At 47.1% G+C, this 23,537-nt stretch overlaps 2 protein-coding genes and 1 long non-coding RNA gene across 3 annotated transcripts; 2 read left to right on the top strand and 1 right to left on the bottom strand.

Annotated features, from left to right (window-relative positions):
- The first annotated feature begins 2,773 nt into the window (after window positions 1-2,773).
- On the top strand, window positions 2,774-14,305 carry CCDC65 (coiled-coil domain containing 65). Its single transcript, XM_072798081.1, has 8 exons — window positions 2,774-3,120; window positions 3,696-3,863; window positions 8,898-9,067; window positions 9,594-9,732; window positions 10,860-11,054; window positions 11,664-11,882; window positions 12,253-12,405; window positions 12,516-14,305. The coding sequence occupies exons 1-8, from the start codon at window positions 2,989-2,991 to the stop codon at window positions 12,831-12,833; spliced, it is 1,494 nt and encodes a 497-aa protein (XP_072654182.1). The 5' UTR covers window positions 2,774-2,988; the 3' UTR covers window positions 12,834-14,305.
- FKBP11 (FKBP prolyl isomerase 11) lies at window positions 13,270-16,163 on the bottom strand. The gene is made up of 6 exons (XM_072798087.1): window positions 15,987-16,163; window positions 15,788-15,853; window positions 15,486-15,573; window positions 15,175-15,208; window positions 14,745-14,815; window positions 13,270-13,508 (listed from the first exon to the last, which is right to left on the bottom strand). The coding sequence occupies exons 1-6, from the start codon at window positions 16,122-16,124 to the stop codon at window positions 13,291-13,293; spliced, it is 615 nt and encodes a 204-aa protein (XP_072654188.1). The 5' UTR covers window positions 16,125-16,163; the 3' UTR covers window positions 13,270-13,290.
- A 37-nt stretch (window positions 16,164-16,200) lies between these two features.
- LOC140617155 (uncharacterized) lies at window positions 16,201-21,053 on the top strand. Its single transcript, XR_012017374.1, has 4 exons — window positions 16,201-16,427; window positions 18,035-18,196; window positions 20,021-20,113; window positions 20,708-21,053. It is a non-coding gene; the product is annotated as an uncharacterized lncRNA (long non-coding RNA).
- The last annotated feature ends 2,484 nt before the right edge of the window (window positions 21,054-23,537 follow it).

Genomic DNA, 23,537 nt, shown 5'->3' with positions numbered 1-23,537 from the left:
AGCATTGCTTTTGATCAAGGAAGTCACTTCATAGCAAACGAAGTGTGGCAGTGGGCCCATGCTCATGGGCTTCTCTGTTCTTATCATGTCCCTACCATCCTGAAACAGCTGGTTTGAAGAATAGTGGAAGACTCAGTTATAGTACCAGCTAGGTTGCTATGCCCCGTAGAGCTGGGGCAATTATCCAGAAGGCTGTAAGTGCTCTGGATCAGAGTCCAATATATGGTACTATTTTTCTGATAGTCAGGATTCATAGGTCTAGGAATCAACGGGGGAGTGGATGGGACCAATAACTATTATCCCTAGTGATCCACTAACAGAATTTTTTTTTGCCTGTGTCCCTATAACCTTATGCTCTGCCGGCCTAGAGGTCTTAGCTCCAAAGGAGGAATACTTCCACCAGGTGACACAATGAGTCCATTGAACCGGAAGTTAAGACTGTTACCTAGCCACTTAGGGCTCCTCATGCCTCTGAGTCAACAAGCAAAGTGAGTCACTGTGCTGGCTGGGACTGATCCTGACTACCAAGGGGAAATTGGACTACTGCTCCACAGTGGAGGTAAGGAAAAGAATGTCTGGGATAGGGGATCCCCGGGTGGCTCAGAGGTTTAGCACCACCTTCAGCCCAGGGCGTGATCCTGGAGTCCTGAGATTGAGTCCTGGGACGAGTCCCACGTCAGACTCCCTGGGTGGAGCTTGCTTCTCCCTCTGCCTGTGTCTCTACTTCTCTCTGTGTGTCTCTCATGAATAAATAAATAAAATCTCAAAAAAAAAGAATGTCTGGGATATAGGAGATCCCTCACATTGTCTCTTAATATTACTAATGGCCCAGCTCCTTTAGGAATGGGTCTGAGAACAATGACCAGCAGAGGTGCTTGCTGAAGGCAAAGAATACAGAATGGATAGTGGAAGAAGGTAGTTATAAGTTGTCAGCTACAACTACGTGACCAGTTACAGAAATGTAATTTCTTTTTTTAAAAAGATCTTAATTGGGGATCCCTGGGTGGCTCAGCGGTTTAGCGCCTGCCTTTGGCCCAGGGCCTGATCCTAGAGACCTGGGATCGAGTCCCACGTCGGGCTCCCTGCATGGAGCCTGCTTCTCCCTCTGCCTGTATCTCTGCCTCTCTCTCTCTCTCTCTCTCTGTCTCTCATGAATAAATAAATCTTAAAAAAAAATAAAGATCTTATTTATTTGAGAGAGAGAGTGAGAGAAAAAGAGCACCAGAGTGGAGAGAGTCAGAGGGAGAAGCAGATTCCCCTCTGAGCTTGATCCCAAGAGTCCAATCCCAAGAGTCCAATCCCAAAAGTCCGGGATCATGACCTGAGCCAAAGGCAGATACTTAACCAATTGAGCCACTCAGGCACTCCCAGAATGTAATTTCTGTAATCACAGAACTATAATTGTCATAGCAGTTCCTCCTTCTTTTGCTATGAATATGTGTGTATATAAAAATATCTTTGTTTTCTTTCCTCTTATTTCCTTATCATCCTTAGTATCCTATGACTTTATATCATAGTATTTAAGTATTATATCTTGTTATTGTCTTTATTTAGAGATTAAATATGGTTTAAGAAGATGTGAATTGAGAAGAGGTAGACTTGTGATGCTTAATTTTATGTGTTAACTTGACTGAGCCACAAGGGTCCAGACATTTGGTCAAATATTGTTCTGGGTATGTCTTGAAGATATTTCTGGATGAAATTAACATTTGAATCCATACACTGAATAAAGATTGCCCTCTCTACTGTGGCTGGGTTTCAACCAATTAGTTAAAGGCCTCAATAGGGGAAAAAAGGCTGAGCAAGAGCGAATTCTTTCTGCTTGACTGCTGAGCTAGAACACTGATCTTTTCTGGCCTTTGGACTCAGACTGAAATATCAGATGTGTGTACATAACCCAACAGGGTTTTGTTTCTCTGGAGAACCCTAGTACAAGCATTATATCTCACATTTAAAACAACATTATGGTGGCACATTTTGCATATCATATAATTCACCCCTTTCAAGTATACAATTAAGTGATTTTAAAACCAGATTAAGTTGTCCAACATAAATCAATTTTATTTATTTATTTATTTATTTATTTATTTATTTATTTATTTATTTATTTATGTATATATAAGAGACAGTGTTGGGGGGGGAGAGAGAGAGGGAGAGAATCTTAAGCAGACTTTATGCCCAGCATGGGCATTCGTTTTCATATTTCTTAGATTGACAGGTAAGGGTGAAATTGATGGCTCACACAGTACATTATGTTCGACATTTTAAGAAACTGCCAAACTGTTTTCCAAAGAGGCCGCACCATTTTACCTTCCCACCAGCAATGTGTAAGGGGTCCCATTTCTTCACATTCTCTCCAAAACTTCTTATTATCTGTATGCTAAAATATGGACGTTCTGTGAAAAACAAATCCCCCAAGAAGGCTTAAAAATGTTCAGGGAGGAGGCTTTTGAGAGGTGAAACCATGCTCTTGGGATCCCTGGGTGGCTCAGCGGTTGAGTGCCTGCCTTGGGCCCAGGGTACGATCCCAGAGTCCTGGGATCGAGTCCCGCATCGGGCTTCCTGCATGGAGCCTGCTTCTCCCTCTGTCTGTGTCTCTCTCTTTCTTTCTGTGTCTCTCGTGAATAAATAAATAAAACCCTTAAAAAACAAACAAAAACCCCACGCTCTCTCCAAAACTGAGTGCGGTCCTCCGGGCAGCAGAGGGCGCCCCAAGCCAGGGTCTCTCCTCCCAGCCGGCCACAGCGCTAGCTTAGCGACATCCCCGTTGCTAGGAGACGTAGACGCGTCTTTTGGCTCCAGACCCCAGCCTCGTCGCTATCTCAGGCGCTCTCTGTCGTGCGAGGACAAGGATCTAAGGTCCCACTGCCATCCAGAGGCACTTCCAGGAGGCCCTTTTCTGGGCTGGGGTTGTTTTCCTCTTACTGGCTCTAAAGCTGGCCAAAGCCGACCGAGCATCCGCGCCTAGATCCACCCCCCCACTCAGCTATGCCTAAGAAAGGGAAAAAGGCCAAGATGCCCCTGTCCGACGAGGAGCAGCTCCTTCTGTTTCAGCAGAAGATGCTGGCAGAGGAGGAGATGGCCAAGAAGAAAGAGAGGCTCCTGAGCCAGTTCTTGAAGGTGATGGCTTTCTGCATTACTCTCTGCCCAACCCCACCCCACTCCCTGCACTGGTCCTGTCGCCTTGACCCTCTCATTGTGGCAGCCTGTTTCCACGCTGGCCTCCCCTCCTCCGGAAATCTTGAGACCCAAGTATGCTTAGATTTCTGGCAAGATTGTTTGGGGGAGGAGGCAGGTCTTTGTGAAGCACGTAGGGGGGCAAGTGGTCTAGAGGTTGAGGGTCCCAACTGAGCCCCAGAGGGGATAGCAGGTGTTGTCAGCTGTCCAAGCTCTCTGAAATTCTGGTACACTCCCTGGAGACAGGTCATTACAAACAACATCCTGCTCTGATGTCTTCACCTGAAGGAAATTCACCCCTGCCCTCCCTGAAGTGCCATCAGGCTGTTCCTGTCTCACTTCAGACCCTCCCAAAAAACAAGAACAGGAACTCCCTGAGTGTTAGTCATCGGGAACTTTGGTCTTTCTGAAAAGACAAAGGGTAAGGGGTCAGTGGCAACGTGTGATCTTGTTTCTTTTACCATAACAAGGCTTTAGGAGGCCCTGACCTCCTGGGGTGTATTTATTCCTTCACACAGGACAAGCTGGCCAAGGAGGAGCACAACAGTGTTCTGAACCTTAACAAGATTAACACACAGTGGAGAACGGTCCTTAGAGAAGTCAAGACCAGAGAGCTTCACAAGGACATCGAGATCCTCAGCCAAACATTTGAACGAGTGGTGGACTGCAAAGACAGTGTCATCAAGGTACGCACTCCTGCCAAGGAAACACTTGAACCTGGCTGCCTTTTCTTTTTTTTTTTTTTTAGAGAGGGAGGGAGGGGCAGAAGGAAAGGGAGAGAGAGAAACTTAAGCAGGCTCCATGCCCAGAGTGGGGTGGAACCTGGTGGGACTTGATCTCACAACCCTGAGACCATGACCTGAGCCAAAATCAAGAGGCAGACACTTAACCAACTGAGCCACCCAGGCACCCAGAATTTTTTAATCTTAAAGCCCTTACAAGATGCAGGCTGTAATGAAGCAGGCATTAGTAATACCAGTTTTCACTGAAATGAAAAATGGACTACTGGGCTGTTCTCCCTCTCCCCCGCCTCAGTGTAACCATTTTCCTTGGTCATCTACTGCTTGAAACCAGCACTACACAATATTAGAGTTGTAAGGCACAGCAGACATCACCCAATGACCTGAACTTAGTCTCACGTCTTCATTGCAATGTGAGAGAACTCAGTTCCAGAGAAGGTACTGGCTTGCCCAACGTCACACAGCCAGTCAGCAAGAGAGCTGGAACCAGAGCATGAGTTTCTTGATTCCGACTCCAGTGCTTTATTTAACCAAACTCCGGTTGGCCCCTTTGGTTCAAGTTCAGTGGCCTTGGATGAGTCAGGTCTCCATGGGTAAGAGCAGTTCTGGATCTCTAACCCACTCAATCAGCCATCCTTATGCTCTTGGGAGATTGAGTCCACACCACTTTTTTTTCTAAGGTATTTTGCTATATCCCTTCTTTTATCCTCCTTTCAACCTCTGTTTACTGACTCCCCCTTAGTCTTTTCTATCATAAAACAACAGCAGAAATCCCATAGTAACAGCAGAATATACATTGTCAGCCTGGCATGCCCCCTCTTGAAAATTCACATCTCTCCTCTACAGCCTAACTCATGGGAGGAAAAATTCAGTAGATGGCCAAGTGTCAAGTGATACATATTAAGAGTCCCCAGATTTGTGAAAACCACTATACAGTAGAATTCCTCACCCTACCAGTTATGTCTTATGGCTTTTTTTAAAAAGATTTATTTATTTATTTATCATAGACAGAGACAGAGAGGCAGAGACACAGGAGGAGGGAGAAGCAGGCTCCATGCCGGGAGCTTGATGTGGGACTCAATCCCGGGACTCCAGGATCGCGCCCTGGGCCTTGGCCCTAAACTGCTGAGCAACCCAGGGATCCCCTGTCTTATGGCTTTTTTTTTTTTAACAAGTCATTTTTATTTTATTTTTTTGAAAGAATGATTTATTTTTTTTAAGATTTATTTATTTATTTATTTATGATAGACAAAGAGAGAGAGGCAGAGACACTGGAGGAGGGAGAAGCAGGCTCCATGCAGGGAGCCCCATGTGGGACATGATCCTAGGTCTCCAGGACCAGGCCCCGGGCTGCAGGCGGCGCTAAACCGCTTCGCCACTGGGGCTGCCCTGTCTTATGGCTTTTTAAGTGACTTCTGCACACCCTTATTGGCAGTTATCAAACACTTGCCGAGAAGAGAACCCGCAGTGTTCATTTAGGGATGCTGAGCAGTGGTCAGGCTCACCCTGACCAATCAGCTTCCAGCTTTGTAGCTAATGATTACAGTCGGTGCCTTAGGTAAATCACACACTGCTAATTAAGCACCTTCAGGGGCGCTCCTGAACAACTGAAATGTATTAAATGTGCAAATGTTAGTGGTCTTCACTTGCTATCTCCACTTCTTCACTTCCTATTTATCCTGTATCCCACATCTGATTTCCACTCTTCCCTAGGAAGTTGTTCTGGTAAAGACTACCAGGCCCGAATCATGGATACTTTTCATTATTTAGTCTTCATCTAACCCGACTGCTATGTGGCACTGGCATTTTTTAAAGATTTTATTTATTTATTTGAGAGAGAGAGAGAGAGAGAGAGAGAACACAAAGGCAGAGAGGGGCAGAGGGAGAGGACCAAGCAGACTCCCTGCTGAGTACAGAGTGTGATGTGGGAACCAATTCCAGGACCCCAAGATCGACCCAAACGGAAGTCAGATGCTCAGCCAACTGAGCCACCCAGTGCCCCTGGGGCCCTAACATTCTTGGTCATCCCTTCCTTGAAACTCCCCTTTGGTTTCCATGACACCATTCTTTCCTGGCTTTTCTCCTGCCTCTGGGATATATATCCAATCCCCTTGGTGAATTTATCTTCTTCTTTCCATCACCTGAACTTTAGCATTTGCAACGTTTCTGAATCTGGCCATCTCACCCTTTAACCAGGTGGTGAGGGCCTAAACAATCGTGCTCACTACCCTGACTTTACTTTTTTAAAGATTTTTATTTGAGGATCCCTGGTAGCTCAGTGGTTTAGTGCCTGCCTTCGGCACAGGGCATGATCCTAGAGTCCTGGGATCGAGTCCCACATCAGGCTCCCTGCATAGAGCCGGCTTAAGATTCTCTCTCTCTTTTATTTATTTTTTCATGAGAGACACAGAAAGAGAGAGAGAGGCAGAGACACAGGCAGAGGGAGAAGCAGGCTCTCCAAGGGGAGCCTGATGCGGGACTTGATTCCAGGACTCCGGGAACTTGATTCACAACCTGAGCCAAAGGCAGATGCTCAACCACTGAGCCACTCAGGTGCCCTTGACTTTTTTTTTTTTTTTTTTAAGATTTTATTTATTTATTTAGAGCAAGCGAGCATGAATTGGGAAGAGAGGGAGAGAATCTCAAGCAGCCTCCTGCTCCGATGGAGCCCAATAGAGCCCGATGGAGGGCTCAATCCCATGACCCTGAGATCACGACCCCAGCTGAAACCAAGAGTCAGCTGCTCAACTGACTGAGCCACCCAGGAGCCCCTCATTGTCCTGACTTTAAATACCAGTTTTATATTAATGACGTCCAGGTCTATAATACCAGCCTGGATTTGGGATCCCTGGTGGCGCAGCGGTTTAGCGCCTGCCTTTGGCCCAGGGCACAATCCTGGAGACCCGGAATCGAATCCCACGTCAGGCTCCCGGTGCATGGAGTCTGCTTCTCCCTCTGCCTATGTCTCTGCCTCTCTGTCTCTCTGTGACTATCGTAAATAAATAAAAAGTTTTTTTAAAAAGAGTCTTTTATAAAAAAAAAAAATACCAGCCTGGATTTCTTTCATGAGTTCCATGTCATTCTATTTAAGATTCCTAGATATCTGTTCCTGGCTGTTGCATTGTCCCCCCAACCAAACTCAGGAGTTCCCCCTTCCCAGGTCAGACCCAAACCAATTCTTCCACACTCTGGTCTTCCTTACTCTGTATTCGGGTGGCCAGTGCTCGCTTCAGCAGCACAAATACTAAAATCAGGTGGCCAGTGCCATTCACCAAACCACCCAACACAGAAATCTGGGAATTTTCCTAGGTTTTGCCTCCATCCTTGCCTTCTGTTACTAAGCTTTGTATAAATCTTCTGCCTATGTGTTTCTCAAAGCCATACCCTGCTCTCCTTCCCCACTGTCCTGCTGCAGCTGAGACCTGGGCATCTTTTCTCATATGGACTGCTCCAAGAGTCTCCTGTCTTCCAGCCTTCATGCCCAGCTACCTTGAGATGACCGTCAATACAACTGCCAGGATTATCTTTTTGAAACAAAAAGCTGAAAAAAAAAAAAAAAAAGAAACAAAAAGCTGATCCTGTTATTTCACTGCTTAAATTTTAGTGGCTCCCTTCTTCCACGGGAAAAAAAAAAGCAAACCCCAGGGAAAGACGGTCAAAGATGGTCAAGATGGTTCACGCAGCCAGCCTTGTTTCTTACCTGTGTTTTTGCATATGCTGTTCCCTCTATCTGGAATTCTCTTTTCCCCATCTCTTCAGTCTTCTTGGCAAACTCTCACTGCTTCAGGAGTGCTACAAATGACATCTGTCCTGTGAAGCTTTTCCCAGTGCTCTTAGGCAGAGAGAGGCACTCAGTCTTTCATATCCTATTGTCACTGGTAAATCATTAATCTCATAGCAATTTCCATGTTATACTGTAATTTTCTGTTTATATAACTCCTTTCCTACTGCAAGACTGCAAGCTCCTTTTTTTTTTTAAGATTTTATTTATTTATTCATGAGAGCCAGAGAGAGAGAGAGAGAGAGAGAGAGAGAAGCAGAGACATAGGCAGAGGGAGAAGCAGGCTCCATGCAGGGAGCCTGAAGTGGGACTCGATTCCGGGACTCCGGGATCACGCCCTGAGCCAAAGACAGATGTTCAACCACTGAGCCAGCCAGGCATCCAGGACTGCAAACTCCTTTGGGGGCAATGAGCATGTCTTTTCATCCCTGGATCCTTGGCAGTCAGCACAGTGCTGGGACATGACAGGTTTAGTAAACATTGGCTGAGTGAATGAAGAGGTTTCCATTATCAGCACCTATTTCCAAAGATCCTGTTTCATACCAAACATACAAGGTAAAAGCTAGCTCTGCCTAGAGGTTGTGGTAGTTTACAGTGAGTGGCTCAAGGTCCCTGGATCATGTAGGCATTCACTAAATCCTTTTTGTTTCATTCACTTTTTTTTAAAAGATTTTATTTTCAAGTTATCTCCAAAACAATGTGGGGTTCAAACTCACAACGCTGAGATCAAGAGTCACATTGCAGAAGATTGTAGGACAGCAGATATGGTTATGCCCCTCTTTGGAAGGTATAATCTGCCACAGTGAGACACTTTTCTTGGTTCCTGAGTTCTTTTGGCATGACCCTATTGGTCCTTCATAGCTGCTTTGCCATCTAGTACAAGATACCCTAGGTTCTACTTGTTTATTTTCTGCCTTAGACTTGGAGCAGCCATTTCCCCAAGAATCCCCGATTCCTTTTAGTGGCAGCCTCATCAGTGTAAATGTCTGTTGTCCATAGGATCCTGCCTGGCTACATGGGGTTCTCTGATGCCACTCTTACTTTCCAGTCATGAGTGGGAGAACCAGCACTCCTGGAGCCAAAGAGCTGGCATCAGGAACTAGGGGAAAATGCCTTTCATGCCATCCAGCTGAACACGTCTGTATTTTCTCACACTGATGCCATTCAGCCAAAATGGTAACTCTCTGTTTCCTACCCAGTCTTTAGCCAGGGACCTGTCAGAAGCAGAGGAGCAGTACGCCCATGCCCTGCGCAGCCACCTGCACAGCATTGACCAGCTCTTAGCCCTGCAGAGATGCCGCCTCAACCTCCTAGAGGAAAGTTACAACACAGAGCTGGAAGCCTTAACCAAAGAGTTTGAGACAGAAAGGTATGGGGGCCTAAGAGGAGATGAGGGATTGAGTCCAGGCGAGTACCCAGAGCCCGTGTCAAGGAGCTACCTCTGAACAGGTGGCCAGCAACCTGGAGCATCCCACCTTGTTCATGACATGACCCCCAGCAGAGAACATCCAGAGTTTCTTCTAAATTAATGCAGGCTGAAGCTTGTGGCTTTAGCCTCCCTGTGCCCACGCCAGCTCTCTGTCTGTAACACCCTCACCACCTACCTTCAGGTCTCAAAATCTAACCCATCTGCCAGGGGACAGGGAGGAGAGGGAGACTTCTTACTGAAACCTTTTGCACTTTTCAGCCTTTTGTACATGTGAATGCAATACCTATTAATCTTATTCCCTCTTTCTGACCCTAAAAAGAATAGAGTCTATGCTCTCTCTCTGATCCTTCAGTACCTTGGAGTCTGTACCACTCATATCATTTGTTATTATGCACTGCTTGGAGTTGTCATTGTTGGTCCGTACACTTTATCCCTCAGAGCAGGGACAGTGTCTTATCTCCCACAGGAAGACAATCATTGACCAACATGAAAAAGAGATTCACTACCTACAAGATGTCTTCATGGCCATGGAGCAGAACTATATAGATTCTGAGTATGAAAGTAAGCTGGAGTTCCAGAGCATGTGGGATGATCTCAAAAACAAGGTATGAAGGGAGAGTAGCTGGGCAAGAGCTGGGAGAGAGGGAGAGAAAAATGGTCAAGGCCGCTGGAGGTCCTAGAGACACCTAATGAGCACAACCAAGAAAATGCCTATGCCCCTAATGCATTTTGTAATTTTGTAGAAACTGGTCGGGAAAGAACCATTCTGAAATGCCAAGAAAATGCATTTTAGAGTTAAAAGGCACCACGGAGCTCATTTGGCTTCACCCCTGTGATTTGTAGATGAAGAAACTAAGGCCCAAAGGAGTAAAATGACCTGCCAAAGTTATGCTGCTGCTTTGGGGTAGAACCAGGAGAATCCAGGTCTGTCCTTAGCCCAGAGTGATTTCCACCATCCTGGAGGCTACAAACTTAGCTTTCCTGCAGACCTAGGTTTGGGCATGGGGCTCTTTTTCTTTTTTTCTCCACAGTGTTCTGTAAAATTTTATTTATTTTTATTTTTTAAAGATTTTATTTATTTATTCATGAGACACAGAGAGAGGCACAGGGAGGAGAAGCAAGCTATGTGCAAGGAGCCCAATGTGGGACTCGATCCCAGGACTCTGGGATCACACCCTGAGCCAAAGGCAGATGCCCAACCACTGAGCCACCCAGGTGTCCTTTTTGTAAATTTTTATGTTTTTTAATTTAAAAAAATTTTTTTATTTTTTCCTTTTAGTAAGTTTTTAAAATAAGCTTCTTACATTTAAAAATTGGGAGATTTCAGGGGTGGTGCTTGGATGGCTCAGTCTGTAGAGCATGCAACTCTGATCTCAGGGTCATGAGTTCAAGCCCCACATGGAGCCTAATTAATTTTTAAAATGTTTTTTAAATAAAAATTAAAATGGGGAGATTTCACATAAAAATCCAAAATTTTAGCTTCTTTTGAAAAAAAAAAGAAAAAAAACCCTCTACCCCAAACACCTGTGGAGCATTTCTTCTCTGGTTTACCACAGGCTCCCTCTAGCTTACAGCACTTACATTATCCACCTGGTCTTTGCAGATATTTTCATTGGTGACCTCTGCCCTGTACTAGGTTGTAAACAGTTCAAGAGCATGAGGTTGCTAGAGGCAGTAAAAGGGTCCTAATACAGTAATTCTAAGCACTGGCTATTTTGGGGCCACTTCCTAGAATTTAGAAAAGAAGCATTTTCTCAGACTGCAACTGGAGAATATAGTAGATCTGTGGAGAAGGTTCCAGGAAGCACTCAAGAATTACACTGATGCCACAGAAGACCAAAAGATTGCCTTTGAGACTCTGAAGGTAAAAGATGAGAAGAGCTCCAAAGAGATTGAAGCACAGATGAAAAAAATTCAGAGACTACAGGTTAGTCCAGCCAATTGGAAATACTCTGCTTTAACTGTTCCATTATCTCTTGGTCATCTTCTCCCAATTTCTACTGGACCCTGTCAGTGGCTGGGGAAAGACAATATCCTTGGATTTCAGTCCCCATATTGTCCTTTTACCTGTCTCACTGAAGACTGGCAGCTAGTCAGTCAAATGTTTCCTCTAATCTACTCTGTTCCCGGGCAGCCCGAGTGGCTCAGCGGTTTAGCACCACCTTCAGCCCAGGGTGTGATCCTGGAGTCCCGGGATCGAGTCCCACATGGGGCTCCCTGCATGGAGCCTGCTTCTCCCTCTGCCTGTGTCTCTGCCTCTCTGTCTCTCATGAATAAATAAAATCAAATCTTTTTTTTTCCTCTATTTTTTTTAAAGATTTTTTATTTATTCATAGAGACACAGAGAGAGAGAGAGAGAGAGAGGCAGAGACACAGGCAGAAGGAGAAGCAGGCTCCATGCAGGAAGCCCGATGTGGGACTCGATCCCGGGTCTCCAGGATCACACCCCAGGCTGCAGGCGGCGCTAAACCGCTGTGCCATGGGGGCTGCCCTAAAATCTTTATAATAATAATAATAATCTACTCTGTTCCTCCAGGACGCCATAATTATTTTAAAAAATAAGATTCTGGTGCACAGCCGTGAGAGTGAAGACCAAAACCAGTACATTCGTAAGGACAAGGAATTGATCCTTGCTCAACTGCGAAAACTTAAGGCCCAAAGGACCCAGGCCCGGGAACTATCGCAGGAAAACTTAGTCAAACTCACCGTGGAAAGTAATGCCGCCCTCAAGGCCCTGAGAAAGATCGTTGATAAGGTAACAGGGGAGAAGGCAGTCAAAACAAAACCAAGGAACTTGGCTCCCTGCGATGTGAAAGGGGTTTGAGAGAGGTAGAGGGCCTTTCTCCTGCTTCCCGCCTCCGTGGATACCCAGACTACCTTTTTCATTCCATGTTCCCTCCTCTCTCACATTTTAAATGAAATGAATTAATAATGAATTTGCTAAGAATGTAAAATACTTAGGACTAGTGCTTGGAGCCTAGTAAGCACTCTGTGTTAAATGTATTCATTATTCTTATCTCACATTTGGATGAATAGGTTCCCTGGGTTTAAGCAGGGGAACCAACTCCACTATTTCCCCTCCGTACCCCCTTTCCTAATAAAAGGTCTCTTCCTGCTTCTGATAGGGTGAAAAGATCCTGAAACTTGCTGAAATATGTAGGAAATTTGAAACAGAGGAAGAAAAAGTGCTGCCTTTCTATTCATCAGTATTGACTCCTGAGGAGCAGGAGAAGATAGAAGAAATCTACCCAGAGGAGCTTACTGAGGAGCTCGCAAAGGTAAAGTTCCCAGGGCCCAGAGTCTATCACCCAAGGCTGGGGAAGACGGGGAACAGGGCTGCGTTTGCTAAGCCTCAATACATACCTTCTCCCTTTACCTCAACTCCCAGGTGATAGTGAACTACACAGGGATGGAGAATTTCTGGAAAAGGTACAACAAAGTGAAACTGGAGCAGCTGAGCCTCCAATATAGACATGCCCAGTTGTTAGAAATCAATGGGAAGTTGCGGGAGATGCTGAAGCAGTACTTGGATGGCATCTCAGTGAGTGACGAAGTGCTGAGCCAGCTCAACCCACTCTTTATCATCAACCATCGAAGTAACTTACCCCAGCCTTTGTCGACACCTACCACCCAGCCAGGTGATAAACCACCTCCAACCACTTACAACATCATTGAAGCAGCCCATGTGATCTCCCACATCCTGTGATAGGAGAATCTTTTCAAACCCCAATTTCTTGAGAGACCCGAGGACTATTAAAAATTTCCATGAGGATCGTGAGCTCCTTCTATGTTTGCCATATGGCAGTCTACTTGGAAGATACTAGGAACACAGTGGCCCCAGAGTGGAGACAATGGCTAGGCAATTATCAGGAGGCTCACTGTTCAATGAAGCACTGCTTCCTAGAGTCTGGGCATTATGAAGATCAAAACCCATAACTTCAGGACATAAGAGTCCCTATGGGAAGATTCAAGAGCAGGTCCTTGGCAATAAGGACAAGAAGAGGCAGGGGAAGGGGTGATCCAAAGCCTCCAACCACCCCAATGTCAGGCAACATCCAACTCAGAATGCCTTTTTCCCCAGCCCTTTGCCTCATTCCCACTTACAGAAGTAGCCTCAGAAAGTATCAGGTGAAGAATGCAAAGACATTTAAAAAAATTATTTATTATTTTTTTTTGCTCTTGTTTCGTTTCTCTTCCTTGAGCTTCTTTTTGGAGACTTTAGGTCTGCTGGCCTTTTTGTATAGGTGATACCCAATGAGGCCCAGCAGGGCTGGCACCATGGCCATGCCTACCAGAGGCAAAATGCCCTTCACCAGCTTTTGCCAGTAGTTGGCTCGGATCAGTGCAATCAGCTCCACATCAAACTGCAGCACTGCATCCGCTGGAGGCAGAGAGGAGGGGAGAGTTAGAATCTCTGTATTTTATCCAGGGCTCAGAATCTAAATGAAAGGAGGGCAGGCCACACTACAGCAACAACTGTGAAGCTGGCTAGATTTAAGCGTGTTGAGTTCCTTTAGACAGAAGCAGAGAAAGGTTATGAGCATAGTCCATGGATAATAGTTATGTTTGCCCCATGTCTACAAGTGTGGCTTGCGTTCAGCTGCAAGTCTTTGACAGGACAGGGAAACTTTCTGTGGATACATACAGGCTGCTCTCCATTTAAAAGTGAGAGAATTTCTACGCAATTCAAATCCAATCCAAATAGCCACATTGATAGAATCTTTGCAAGGCTGAAATTAACTGGATTTAACCTAGACAATTTAAAATGTCACCAACTACACCAACTAACGAGCATATGCAGTGTGACTGTTAGAAAACACAGATGTTTCAACATAAGAGCTGGAGAGGAAGAAGGACGTGGCTTAAGGAGCGGGTGAATGAACAGGAGTGAGTCAGCGGAGAAATGCAAACACTGGAAATGGGGAGATAACAGTGCTTTGGGTAAAAAGAGTTTTTCTTTAGTCCCATGACCCTCTTTCGGGTTCTTCTTCTAAGTTGGAACTAAGATAAGATCTTTTATCCTATTGCTCTGAAGTACAAAACATTTTAGCTAACATTTGTTATAACCCAGAGCAAAGAGATATGCATCTTAGGAAATCTGTCCAATGACCTGTTGACAGCTTTTAAAGTTATAGAGTTATAGAGTGGGCTCTATAAACAGTTGTTTTTTTGTTTGGCTTTGGTGTGAATTACTTGTCTGCGATTATTTTTATTGCCTCTTCCCTGGTGGAGACTGAAAGAAGGGGTGGGGATGTGGTGAGAAGCCGTGCCAACTGCACAAATGACACAGGTTGGAGTTGTGGAGAAAAGGCAGGAAAAGTCTAGAGTTCTGAGGAGGGTAGCATAGGCAACAGACCCAAGTGGTTCAAGCAGGTGTCTCCTCCCTCAAAAGCCACTCTCTGCCAGAGGGCAAGCCAGGTAGCCTTATCAGGTTGTATGTCTCTAGTCTCTGTTGGTGAGCTGAAGAGGAAAGAAGCAGCCATGCAGGAGGCTCCAGCCACCCCTGTCCTTTTCAGCAAACTGGGTTTGGACTTTCTCAAGCTCCAAAGTGTGTAGTGTCTGGTAGCTCTTAGGGACCGGGTATTTTGATTGCCTCAGAGAGTCCTAGTCAGATTACCTGGGATAGATGGTGGAAATCCCCGTTTTCCATAGGCCAAGTGAGAAGGAATGATTGCCCTTCGCTTCTCTCTGAGGGAGGGAATGCACATCACAGCTAGAGGTGGGACCAGGTGGGCCAGTGGCCTCAGTCCATCTGAAGCCCATTCCCCACATATTCACCCTAATACACGCACTTTCCCACCTGAGCACCAGACAGGACGACCAGGAAAGGCCTCTGTCCCCGTACATGCCTCAACGCCTCCAACAAAACCCACAGCCAGACGGGCCCAGCAGTTTTGGATGCCCTTAGGGGTCCCAATGACCTGGACCTGCTCAGTGCCAAGCCTTTATCATAACATTCTCCTCCCTCCTCTAGGAGCAAGGATAGCAAAGTAAGCCTCCAGCCATGCAAAGGGGGTACCCAGGCCCACCCCTGCCCAGATACTCACCCCACACACATGTCTAGAAGGCTCTGCTCCAGACCTTGAGAAAGAAGATACAACTGAACAGGAAGCTCCCTACATTCCCCAAATCCCAGGACAGGCGGATCAAAGTCTCCCCACGACCCTCAACTGAGCACCCCACTTCTCAGATCCTTGGTTGCCAGTGGGGTGTGGGGCAAAAGGAGTGTCAGAAGTGGGGTTCGAACCTCAGGAGGTGGCCGGTGGAGGCCTGGGGGGGCACTTCCAAGGTGGCTTAGGGACTGAAGAGGCTAGGGGCTTGGGCTGGGAAGAGAGAGTGGGAGGCGCGGGTCACACACCTGGGATCACCTGCTTCTGGCCAAGTTCTATAACCAGAGGGTCCCTGGTCAGGGAAGTGTCAATAATGCGTCCGTCCACCAGGCTGCCCTGTGGGGAGAGAGCAGCGGGACGCGCACCTAGCGGGCCAGCTCTGCCCCCGCCGGGCCGCGGCCGAACCGGCGGAGCAGCGGCAGCCCCTCCCCCCGCCACGTGCTCCGCGACCCGGGCCCCCGCCCCGCCCCCCGCCACGTGTCCCCGCCAAGGCTGACGTGTGCCCGCGGGGCGCCGCCCCCTCGCGGCCCGCCCCGCCCGGGCCCCTCACCGTGTAGTGTATGTGCAGCGTGTCTCCGAAAGCAGCGGGCTCCGCGCAGGGCTCGGGGGGCTGCACCTGGGGCGGGACCTCGGCGTCACGCAGGCGCCTCCGGGGACCCCGGCCCCCGCCCCGGCCCCGCTCGGGGTTCGCCGGCCCCCGCCGCTCCCTCCCGAGGCCCAGCGGCCGCAGCCCGGGGCTCGCTCCTCACCAGGGTCTCCACTTGCAGGGTCCGGACGGGACTTTCGGTTTCAAACTCCGCCTCGGCCCGGCCGACCGCGCCGCCGAGCAGCAGCAGCAGCAGCAGCAGCAGCCGCCGGCGCCGGGGGGCCGAGGGGCGCGGGCTCATGACTGCGCGGGGGGCCGGCTCGGGCTGCGCGGGCGGCGGCCGGGACGGCGGTGCCCTCGGCGCCCAGGCGGGACTGGACGGGACGGGGCGGGCCGCGGCGCGCCAGCTCCTCCTCCAGCCGCCCTTCCTCCACCCTGTCCCCACCTCCTGGAGGGAGGAGGCGCGGGAGCCCTCCCTGCCCTCTGAGCCCCGCTGTTGGCCGGTCCGCCCCAGAGCGAGGCGCTGCGTCACTTAAGTGCACCCACCTACGGTTACCTACTGTGTGCCAGTCACTTGTGTGGGATCCTCAAAACCACCCGACAGGTAGGCGCAATTGTTTCCATTTTACAGATGAGGAGCTGGGTGCTCGGGTCACGTAACCGGCCCAAGGTCTCCTAGCCGGGTGACGACAGACAACATTCAGGATTGCCCGAGTCCAGGCTGTTTGCTTTCTGCTCTTTCCTATTTAGATCGTCTCTTCACACCTGTCCTGGCAGTGTCCGGATGGCTCATCCCACCCAGTTTTAAGACCCCACAGTTGTTGTTGTTGTTAAGATTTTATTTATTCGAGAAACAGAGAGAGGCAGAGACACAGGCAGAGGGAGAGGCAGGCTCCATGCAGAGAGCCCGACGTGGGACCCGATCCCGGGTCTCCAGGATCACGCCCTGGGCCAAGGCAGCGCTAAACCGCTGAGCCCCGGGGGCTGCCCAAGACCCCACAGTTTTAAAGATGGCATCTCTCTCCCACCTCCAGCCCTTCACCTTGAATTTCTGGAGGTCATATGTCCAAAAGGAGGCAGGGAGCTGTCCTGTCTCCCTGTTCTTTGGAAAGCTAATTTCTAAGAGCCAGGAGCTGTTTTTCTGTAAGGATGGGGGAATCCCTGATCTTTTCCTGACACCAATGTATCCCTCCCCCCTTACCAGCAAGCTTGTCAAAAGGGCAACTACCTATAACCCTTTTATGTATGTGCAAGGATCTAGTTTTTATTTTTATTTATTTTGCCCAATGTGGGGCTTGATCTCACAACCCCAATCCAGTTTCATGCTCCACAGATTGAGCCAGTCAGATATCCCAAGGGGTTTTAAATTATTTCAGGCAATACAACCAGTCCCCTTCTGCATGATTTAAACCCTCACTGGCCACTCAGGCCATGGCAACTGAATTCTGCTCCCTCCAAAAGTCATCAGTGAGCTCAGTCACCAAATTCTTGGGTCATTTCTTGGTCCCTTGTCCTTTTTAGCATCTCTCTGGTATTTGATACCATTGAGCTCTGAATGCCCTCCCAACTCTGGATACAACTGCCTGAGTATCTCCACTTGAATGTTTGACCGGCACCTCAAAACAATACACCCAATGTGTACTCTCCTTTTTCTCATCCATCCCATCTGTAAGAATCTAGACTTCCCTCCCAATTTTGTTTCAGTTAGTGGTTCTGCTGTTAGCATTCTCCTAGATTCTCTGCTCATCCCCCACATTAACCAGTGTCCTTTGGATTCTCCTTCCACCACCTCTCCAAGCTTTCTTTCCATTCCCAAGGCTACTACCCTAACTAAGCCCTCATTACCTCTCTCTTTGGAGTTAAGGAAAAAGTCCTCTCAGCAGGAGGGAGTTTCTAGGGATGGCGGAATGCTCTATATCTTGATATCCATGTGGGTTACATGGGTGTATGCATGTGTCAGAACTTATCAAACTATATGAGAAGATCTGCACATAGCACTGCATGCAAATTATACCTCAAATTTAAAAATAAGAAACACAAAACTACGTTTCCAAGTCTTCCTTAAAGCTGGGTAAGTCCATGTGACTAAGTTCAGGCCAGTAAAACATAAACAGGAGTATTGGAAATATTGTCCGGTCTTCCAGCAAGGCTCCTTAAAGGGAATTAATTCAGCTTAGAAATGTGTCATTGTGTGCTCACTCTTCTCCCCAGGCTCCTTCCCTTCCTTCTTTCTACTGCCTGGAATGTAGATGAGATGAATTACACTCTAGCAGCCACATCAGACCATGAGGTGGCCATGAGGATGAAACTATGTGTGAAGGCCGTGAAGCAAAAAGTCATCTAAGCCCTGCTGACCACCAGACACTTTCTGAGGTAGAAATCAATTTTTTTTTTAAAGTAGAGAAAGAGCACTCTAAGCCCCTCATCTCCAGGCTCTCCCTGTTTTAGCCCATTCTGTACACTGCTGCTATCTGCTCAACTTCCATCATGGAGCCTACAGCCCCACATTGCCCAGTGAATAAAATTCAGACTCCATGAATGACATGCCAGCTGAAAGCTTTCACCATCTGGTCCTAATCTGCCTTTCCAAACTTGGCTTTTATTCTATTAAACTGAAAGCCTTTTAATGACAGCAACCTCATCTTTCTCATTTCTATATTTTCATTGCTTAGTATGGTGTTTGATACATAGATGGGTCAATAAACATTTATGAATTGAACCAAATCTCCTTCCTGCTCATCATAGACTGATCTGGCATCAGATGAACCTGCATCATGTGTTTCCATCTCTGTGCCCTGGCTCATGCTCTTCCTTCACCTGTCAAGCTTCCTCCAAACCAAGCTTAAATATCACTTCCTCTGTAAAGTCCTGATTCCCTTAATTAGAAGTCACTTCTCTTATTTCTGAACTTCCAGCATACACTGGGGGCCACTATTATATTTTCCCTTGTGTTGCAATTATTTGTGTATGCCCCACTTCTCCTGATCTCTGCAGAGCCAGCTGACTGATGGCAAGGACAAGGTTATGATCATGCCTGGAGTTCCCTAGGTACTAGCTGCACAATATGCCCCATATAGCAGATTTGAGACAAATATGTTTCATGTTGAATATTATGCTATGCAATGCTTTCAATATAATTAAAAATAACTATATTGGGGTGCACAGTTGGTAAAGGATTCAACTCTTGGTTTCAACTCGGGTCACAATCTTGAGTTGTGAGATCAAACTCTGAGTCAGGCTCTGTGCTCAGCATGGAGTCTGCTTGAGATTCTCTCTTTGCCCTTCCTGCTTCTCTCTAAAATAAAAATACATCTGTAAAAAATATATATAACTATACTAACTTGGAAAATATCCAAGACAAATATATATATCCTTATGTTAAAAAAAAGCAAGAATAATAGATGTGAAATGAGTACATTTATATTTTAACCTCTTCCCAAATATGTGGAGGTATTCATAATTAGGAAAGAAACTAACAGAAGGAGGCACACCAAATAGCCAAGAGTCGTTACTTTGGGAATGGGACTGAGAAAAGTAGAGGGGAACAGGTTCCACATGTTGCTCTGCATATTTATGTATTTTTGGATATTTTGCAATGAAAATTACTTTGGTTACAAAAATAAATTTTAAAATGAAATATTAAATGAATGAATACAACATATAACATACAAGGGAATGTGTGGGAGGTGTTGGATGACTTGTGCTAATGAAATGAAAGGAGCCAGCCAGGGAGAAAATAACAAAAACAAAAACAAAAAACAAGAGTCCTTGTGATTAGAGAGGTCATCGGCAGCCTTGTAGATCTTAAAGTGGTATTTTTAAAAAATGGAGAAAGAGGATAAAGGCAGCAGGCTGGATATTTGGGAAAAATGAGTGGACTGGTTTGGCTAAAATAATGGATTCAGGCAGAGGAGTAGAGAGAGGTAGTTAGAGAGGGAAGCAAAAGCTGGTTGTGGAGAGCTTGAATGTCAAACGAAGGGGGGGAACCCACTGAGGGTATCTGAGCAAAGCAATGACAGTGTACACTGCGCTGATGCGTGCGCTGATCGGAACAGTGGCATGAAGGTGGAAGGCTACTGCCCAGTCCAGGTCTGAAGCTTTGTCGGGGATCAGAATGGGAAAGGGGAGTGGGGGTGGAGTTTGGCGGGGGAGAATAGTGGGAATGGGGCAAAACTAAGACAACACTATCACCCACAGAGGGCAGCACAAGCCCACCTGGACCCAGAAAGGAACAGGAAGGAAGGAGCTTTCTCCTTGGATCAAAGTTAGGAACCTGAAGGACAGAGAAAGGTGAGATGGTTCTGGGAAAGGTAGGGAAGCGGGCACAATCCTGACTGGAGTCACAACTTTGAAATCAGAGGGCCGGGCAACCCCGGTGGCTCAGTGGTTTAGCGCCACCTTCAGTCCAGGGCGTGATCCTGGAGATTTGGGATGGAGTCCCACGTCGGGCTCCCTGCATGGAGCCTGCTTCTCTCTCTGCCTGTGTCTCTGCCTCTCTCTGTGTCTCTAATGAATAAATAAATAAAATCTTAAAAAAAAAAAAAAAGAAATCAGAGGGCCACTCCTGGAAAGGCCTCCACCTTCACAGGTGTCTCTGTCAGCAAGTAGAAGAAACTACCATGGCCCCCTGGACTCATGGGGTACCCACAGGATCCGGTTTGGTTAAGGACAATGATGTTTATTCATTTATCAAGGCTCAGTGCCTATTATGTGCCAGACAGTAAGCAGGGCACTGCTTTTTAAATATTTTTAATATGTTTATTTTTAACAGACTGTTAATAAACAAAAAGCCTCTGAGTCAGCATATATAAATCTGGATTCAAAATCTAATGCCATATTTTCAAGGGCATGTATATCTAGGATGACAAAATGTTTTCTTTTTAGGTGTGGTTATACACTCATCGAAAACCAAAGCAGTGCTCCCCTCCCCCACTTCCTTCAAGGCTGTTCTAGCTGGGGAGGTATCATCCCATCAATAGAAGATCTGGCATAGGCAAAAACTGATCTCTTACCTACTACCTAAAGAGCACCTCTCGGGCAGCCCTGGTGGCGCAGAGGTTTAGCGCCGCCTTCAGCCCAGGGCATGATCCTGGAGACCCTGGATTGGGTCCCACATCACATCAGGCTCTCTGCGTGGTGCCTGCTTCTCCCTCTGCCTGTGTCTCTGCCTCTCTTTCTCTCTCTCTGTGTCTCTATGAATAAATAAATAAAAAACCTTAAAAAAAATAAAGAGCACCTCTCTTTCCTATATTCAGAACTCAGAAAGAAGCTAACATCTAAGTCCCTGTGGCTCAGCACCCTAAGGTAACCCCTCTAACCCTTATAAGGCCTTGTATTCAATTCTCTCCTAGGACAACGAGTGATGAAGGGGTGGAAGTTGGGGGGTGGGGACAGTGGACAAGTTCATTCTCAAACCTTCTGCCTGGCCCAGAGTGACTGACTGGACCTCCTCAGAGACAGCTTTCAACGTGTCTGGTTAGGAGGAAGGGTGATAGGAGGAAGGGTGCATGGGTAACACCGGTCAGCTCTAGGTCTAGATAGCCAGAATTCTGGCTGGAATGTTATCCTCTATTCCACCAGATTTGTTCCTAACCTAGAGCCCAGATACCCCCTTCTGCAGCTCATGGCCAAAGTGACACACACAAGCAGACACTCACCTTCAAGCCGTGATGGTGAACGGTCCTGACCCAAGTTCCTCACTTCCAGACCTTCAGCCACTGCATTGCTCCCTTTTCCAAAGTTTGGATTTCCTCAGAGTTAACCTCCTCTTCCCTTTGCTCAGGAACTTGGGGGTCATTCTTACCTAATCCCAGCAACCACGGCCAGGAAACCCAATTAGATTGAAAAATCTGTAGAGGAAGGAAGGCCTCTGGATCCTATCACTCCCCAGTGTGCCAGCAAAATACTCTATCCCTCCAGTTACCAGGTTGGAAAGTAGAGGGCTGGACTTTGGCCCTCCTCTCTCCATGCCCTTCAGAACTGGAAAAGCAGCGTTCTTAGTAGTATGCCTGCCTGCCCAAAGACACCATTCTGTGCACCAAGCAGCAGCAAAGGGGTATCCCCTACACAGTTACACAATTCAGCAGCAAAGGGGTATCCCTTACACAACTCTCACTACCCCATGTGCTGCACTATGGGTATCCCAAAGGATATCAGAGCATCCCAGACAAGGATTTCCAAGTTTCTCCAACAGGACAGTGGTTTGACTTCCTTCTTAGCACACGTCTGGAAACATAAAAGGTACCAAGTAGATACCTGTCAATGTTCTGCTCTGACCAATCTAGGCACTTGGACTGGAAGTGGTACAGTGACTCCTCAGAGCCTTCAGACCTTGTATCTCTAGTCTGGAAACTCCTACATACCACACTCATTTTCCCCATCACTGTCCCTAAACTCTGGAATGAAGGGAGCAGGTCTGTCCTCCATCCTACCCAGATCAATCCAAGGCCTTCCAATGGCCTTTCCAGGCTCCTGTCAGAAACTCCCTTGCCCAAATTATTCTGAAGTAGATCCTGGGCCCAAGTGTTCTGCCAAACTATGACTGAAGACCTATTTACATTATAGACAGATTAGGCTGCTATTTGTTCTAAGAGCTGGATGCCGAACATTTATCTACCAGGTTAAGTCCCCCGTCCCACCAAAAGCAGCTGGAAAGTTTAAGCAACTGCCACAAGAGGGCTCCCCCCACCTCTTTCCTGGCATATTAAATGGAGTACTGAGGGACCAGAGGGACTTTGATCCCTCTTCAGGGATCAAAGGACACCCACTGGCCTGCATCCAGCTAAAGTCCTCTCCATTATCATTATCTTATGAGGGCTATAGTTCTAGAAGGATTATGCTTATAAATGTACAAACAGAACACTTGGGAAAGGTGCTCTTATCAGTAACGTTGGTCACCAAGCAGGACTTTTGAGGAGCATGGAGGTAACTGAATACAAATGACTTACTTCACACTGGTACTTGGGGCTTTCAAACTTCTTGTATGCCTAAATCCTGCCCCTTTCCCACATCAGGATAGGAAGGTCTCTGTCCCCAAAGCTTAAGAAAGTGCTAAGAGTGGGGAAGGTCTGCGTAGCTCACCCAGACCTCCTCCACCAAAGAAAGGGGGAGCACCATCTCTTTCTTTGCCTGGAGCCAGACAGTAGTAGCAAGAGAGGAAAAGAGTAGTGGCAGGGGAGGGCTGGGGCAGGGCAGAGGCTTGTTCCTTTCCCTCAAAACATTGTGGAATCTCTCCGGATGAGGCCTGGCTTCCTGACAACAGGGAACCATATGCCTGAAGCAGAGGTGATATAGGGCTACAGCTGTAAGGAGGATCAAGTTCACTATACTATACAGACCTTTATCTTCTGTGTTTACTCACTGCCAAGGTCCAGAACTAGACGAGACTCCAATCTACAGATGAAGCACCTGACTGCACAGGCTGGGGAGATCTGAGGATGGAGGGAGTATGGGTCACTCCACATTCAGGGCCCTCTAGTCACTAAAGTCTCTAATGCCTACCAACAGGTGATACATAAGGCTAAGTGGAGGATGAAATCCTTTACAACTAAAAGCAAAGCCACGAAGCCCTTATACTCTGGTGCCCAATTCACTTAGGCTCCCCTCCAGAGTATGATGGAAAGTAGTAAGCAGTGTAGAGGTAATCCTAAGTTTCTCCATAGCCTCCCTCTCCCTCTGTCAAGTGTACCCTTCACCCCTCTGCTGAGAGAAGGAG

Source organism: Canis lupus, chromosome 25, assembly GCF_048164855.1.
Source record: "Canis lupus baileyi chromosome 25, mCanLup2.hap1, whole genome shotgun sequence".
Lineage (NCBI taxonomy): Eukaryota > Metazoa > Chordata > Mammalia > Carnivora > Canidae > Canis > Canis lupus.
This window is presented reverse-complemented; position numbering and strand designations above follow the sequence as displayed.

Coding starts and splice junctions, on each gene's coding strand:
- FKBP11 (XM_072798087.1), bottom strand. CDS start 16,124: ATGAGCCCGCGCCCCTCGGCCCCCCGGCGCCGGCGGCTGCTGCTGCTG. Junction 15,854..15,986: donor CCCTGCAAGTGGAGACCCTG/GTGAGGAGCGAG, acceptor GTCCCGCCCCAG/GTGCAGCCCCCCGAGCCCTG. Junction 15,209..15,485: donor CCAGAAGCAGGTGATCCCAG/GTGTGTGACCCG, acceptor TTCTTTCTCAAG/GTCTGGAGCAGAGCCTTCTA.
- CCDC65 (XM_072798081.1), top strand. CDS start 2,989: ATGCCTAAGAAAGGGAAAAAGGCCAAGATGCCCCTGTCCGACGAGGAG. Junction 3,864..8,897: donor GCAAAGACAGTGTCATCAAG/GTACGCACTCCT, acceptor TTTCCTACCCAG/TCTTTAGCCAGGGACCTGTC. Junction 11,055..11,663: donor AAAAAATTCAGAGACTACAG/GTTAGTCCAGCC, acceptor CTGTTCCTCCAG/GACGCCATAATTATTTTAAA.